This window comes from Corylus avellana, chromosome ca1 (assembly GCF_901000735.1).
Source record: "Corylus avellana chromosome ca1, CavTom2PMs-1.0".
Taxonomy (NCBI): domain Eukaryota; kingdom Viridiplantae; phylum Streptophyta; class Magnoliopsida; order Fagales; family Betulaceae; genus Corylus; species Corylus avellana.
Window position 1 is genome coordinate 13567507 of NC_081541.1, and position 3860 is coordinate 13571366.

The following is a 3860-nucleotide window of genomic DNA, read 5'->3' on the forward strand; positions in this document are numbered from 1 at the left end:
ATGGCGAAGAATATTCCAGTGATGTTGGTTGCTGTGGACGAGAGTGAGCATAGCTTCTATGCTCTGGAGTGGACGCTGGACCATTTTTTTGCTCCAAACGTCAGCCATTCTTTCAAGCTCCATGTCATTCACGCCAGACCTTCGCCGGCTTCTTTGCTCGGAATGGGTGGAATTGGTAAATTGGCACTAGTAGGAAAATAAAGATAATTCAGCAGGGTCATGTTATATTTCTTACAAGATTTTATACCTTTTATATATTTTTAAGTTCGAGGTAAAGTTAAGAGAGTTTTTTTTTTTTTTTTTTTTAATTAAAAAGGGGAAAAGAGTTACTCGGGAGGATCTTTACTACTCTTGATCCGAAAGGAAAAGAGATTGAGAGTGGGAGATCCTAAACAAGTTAAGAGAGTTTATATATATAAGAAACGATAAAAATCATTCTCTCAACTATCTTTTAACCATCTCCATATGGTGAAAGGATGAATTTACTATTGAATTTTTGTGGGACCTATGTGAGTCCACAAATCGAATGGTAATTTGTGGACTCACGTAGGTCCCACAAAAGATTCAGAAGATTGTTACTCTCAGCAACGATCTTTTTGGACATTTTGTTTTGAAGAAGTTTCAATTTAATTAATTAATTATAAGTAGTTGTGTTACTTTCAGCAACGATCTTTTTGGACGTTTTGTTTTGAAGAAGTTTCAATTTAATTAATTAATTATAATTAGTTGTTTGTACACTGATCACCAAGATCAATATATTCTGTATTAATCTTTTCTTTAACAGGATCTGGAGAATTTGTGACGATTCTGGAGACAGATTTGAAGAGGACAGCAACTCGGACGATTGAAAAGGCCAAGGCCATCTGCAGAGATAAATCTGTAAGAATAACATGGATTTTTGCATTTTATAGATGATTAATTATGTTGCCCTCATTAATTAACATGCCTGAGTTATTGTAAGTATGTATATTAGTATCATTAATTACTAGAAGAATTATTAAATAATAATTATATGCAGGTTGATAATGTGTCCATGGAAATAGTTGAAGGAGATCCCAGGAATGTTCTATGCGATGCTGTAGAGAGAAACCGGGCACCAATTCTGGTACTGGGTAGTCATGGTTATGGGGTAGTGAAAAGGTATATATATATATATATATATATATATATATATGACTCTATACCAATTCCTATATATATAACACGGAAAATAGAATCCAAAATGGAAAAGACAAAAAAGAAAATCCAATCTTATTAGCAATCCAGCCACAATCCCGGAAGCCTATAAGCATTTGTTTCTTTTTATAGATATTTTTTTGTGATGCATATATTGTGTAAATTACCAAATTTTTAGGGTGAAGAAAATTTTTAGGACGCAAAAAAAATTTTAGCGACACTTCCAATATAAAATAGCTGGCTCCACCACTGCCGGAAGGGATCTTCAAAGACAAAAAAGGCAATTGAAAAAAAGCAACCAGCAAAACTGGTTGTAGCGGCCTATGGTAAACAACTAGATGGAGTTCCCAAATTTTTTTTATAAAGTCCTTAAAATTTTTTAAAAATTAAAATTTTACCCCTAAATTTTTTTATTTTGCCTCCCCACACTCCATTTACCTTTAAAATTTTTAATTTTGTCCTCCCAAGCCCAAATGCTAGTTCTGCTCCTGGGTATGGGTATCAACAAAGAAAAGTGTTGGATCGAGCATTTGACCAAAAAACTAATTGGCATCCAATAGAGAAACTAAAGCTTTTTATATATGGCATTCAAAATTGCACACCGTAAAGTATGATCTAAGAGTCGTTCACTTGAGCAAAACAGTACCGTTACACTTAAACAAAAACTCTTCTAACTTAGCTCATGTCTAGCTCATAAGAGAGCTGACGAGGAGACTAAGAAGTAGAAATACAAAGGCGGAAAAGACACGATCTAGGGCCATGAGCAAAACAGCACTTTTGCACTTCAACAAAAACTCTTCTAACTTAGCTCCTATCTAGTTTATAAGAGAGCTGATGAAGAGAATAAGAAATAGAAATACCGAGGCAGAAAAGACACCATTTGAGACCATGAGATAAAAAACCACCAAAATCGGATATGAAAAAGAGACAATATATATAAGAAGGCAAAATAGCTACTTTCTTTTATTCTAGCTTATATATATATATATAAAGATATTGTGTTATTTTGCAGGGCGGTTCTAGGCAGCGTAAGTGACTACTGTGCTCACCATGCTCACTGTACTGTGATGATTGTCAAGAGGCCCAAGCTCAAGCACTGATCCTTTTCTTCTGCTTTGTCATTTAATATTCACCCTTATATATCATTCTCTCTTCTCTAATATTTTGGTCATGTCCAATTTACTATATAGAGCTTTAAGTGGTATTCTTTGTGTGATTGTGGACCAGACATATTGGAATCGTACGTGTAATACTACTTCTGTCTACCAATTGGATTAATAGTCTATTTTCTTTGTGTAATTGTGCTGCATTTTTGTAGCGTCCACGTACCAAGTGGAGGACTATGTTCAAATTGGTTACACAAAAAGGTCTAATTAAATTCTTAACCAATCTTAAAATATACAAACAATTAACTTTTAATCAATTTTATTTTGGTGTAATGACAATATCGGGATTCCTACAATTAGCTGCCCGACAATTTATGTAATATAGAGAGAAAAGGCTACGGACCCACACACTTTGAGGCTTTGAGCTGCTTAGGAGAAGTGAGTCCAACTCTCCTCCCTATGGGGCTTGCCCGAATCGTGTGTATCCTTATCCGTTGTGATATCAAAGAAAGTAATTTAATGGATCATTCATTATATGCCAAAACTGATGAGATTCATTCCGAACATAATTTATTCCTAATACCTATGTATTATACTCTTCAAGTGTCCTTGTTGGGTCCCGGTCAGGTGCCGGTGGTGGCCCGATTAGGTCCCGACTGAGTTTCGGCGGGATCCTGTTGCAGTCTTGGCGGGTTCCGATGACGTTTTAATTGGATTTGTCGATTTGAGAATGAGATACTCAAACTTGAAAAATAGTTTACGATTTTCGAAAATAAAATAAGCAATATGCATATGTAACTGTTTACATGGATACCTCATACCTATAGTTGCTTTCATACTAGTACTACCATATATATGCTAGGGGTCTAATAATAGAGGTATTCTAGGATTAAAAATACCTTAGGATAATATGTTATCTATATAGATAATATTAGAATTAGGGATTATAATTTATATATTAGAGATAAGTATTATCATTAGAGTAGTTTATTCTACTTAGTTAAAGACATCAAGCTCATTAATAAATTAATCGAATTAATCCTAAACATTAAGTTTGAAAAAGGGTTTTAGGTTTTCTCAAAATCTAAAAAATTTAGGTTCCCTCATAACCTAAATTCTATCCCGTTATGTGTTTGCAAAATCATTCACATAACAGTACATATGATGTCCTCTAGTTACATTGAATATGATGTCCTCTAGTTACGTTGAATATGATTTTAGTGTGAGTAAAGAGACTATCACTCAAGAAGATCTAAGTCATAAAATATTGTAGCTTATAAACAATTGTACGTAGTCATAAATAGAAATATTGTACATTCTATCTAGACTATAACATATTATTTGTGCTGATTTATCTTAACATATCATTTATTTGACCCATTCAATTCCCAATAGTTTTCTAGTTGTTTTAGGGCATTTGTTTGGGTTGTCCAGCCTTTTGTTTTTATTTTTTATGTACTCTCCCTTTCCCCTTCCCTTATTTGAATAAAATAAAAATAAAAAATAAAATAAAATAAAATAAACTATGTATTGTAACTACCATGATCTTGTTTGTCTATGTTAGTAACAATTATTGTA

General features: G+C 33.4%; 1 protein-coding gene across 1 annotated transcript; it reads left to right on the forward strand.

The window, feature by feature from the left end:
* On the forward strand, positions 1-2276 carry LOC132168190 (universal stress protein PHOS32-like). The gene is made up of 4 exons (XM_059579309.1): positions 1-175; positions 785-879; positions 1019-1140; positions 2189-2276. The coding sequence occupies exons 1-4, from the start codon at positions 1-3 to the stop codon at positions 2274-2276; spliced, it is 480 nt and encodes a 159-aa protein (XP_059435292.1).
* The last annotated feature ends 1584 nt before the right edge of the window (positions 2277-3860 follow it).

Excerpts from the sequence above, each read along its gene's own strand:
- LOC132168190 (XM_059579309.1), top strand. The coding sequence starts at position 1 with ATGGCGAAGAATATTCCAGTGATGTTGGTTGCTGTGGACGAGAGTGAG. Across the intron at positions 176-784 it reads GCTCGGAATGGGTGGAATTG|GATCTGGAGAATTTGTGACG; the intron begins GTAAATTGGCAC and ends TTTCTTTAACAG. Across the intron at positions 1,141-2,188 it reads GGTTATGGGGTAGTGAAAAG|GGCGGTTCTAGGCAGCGTAA; the intron begins GTATATATATAT and ends GTTATTTTGCAG.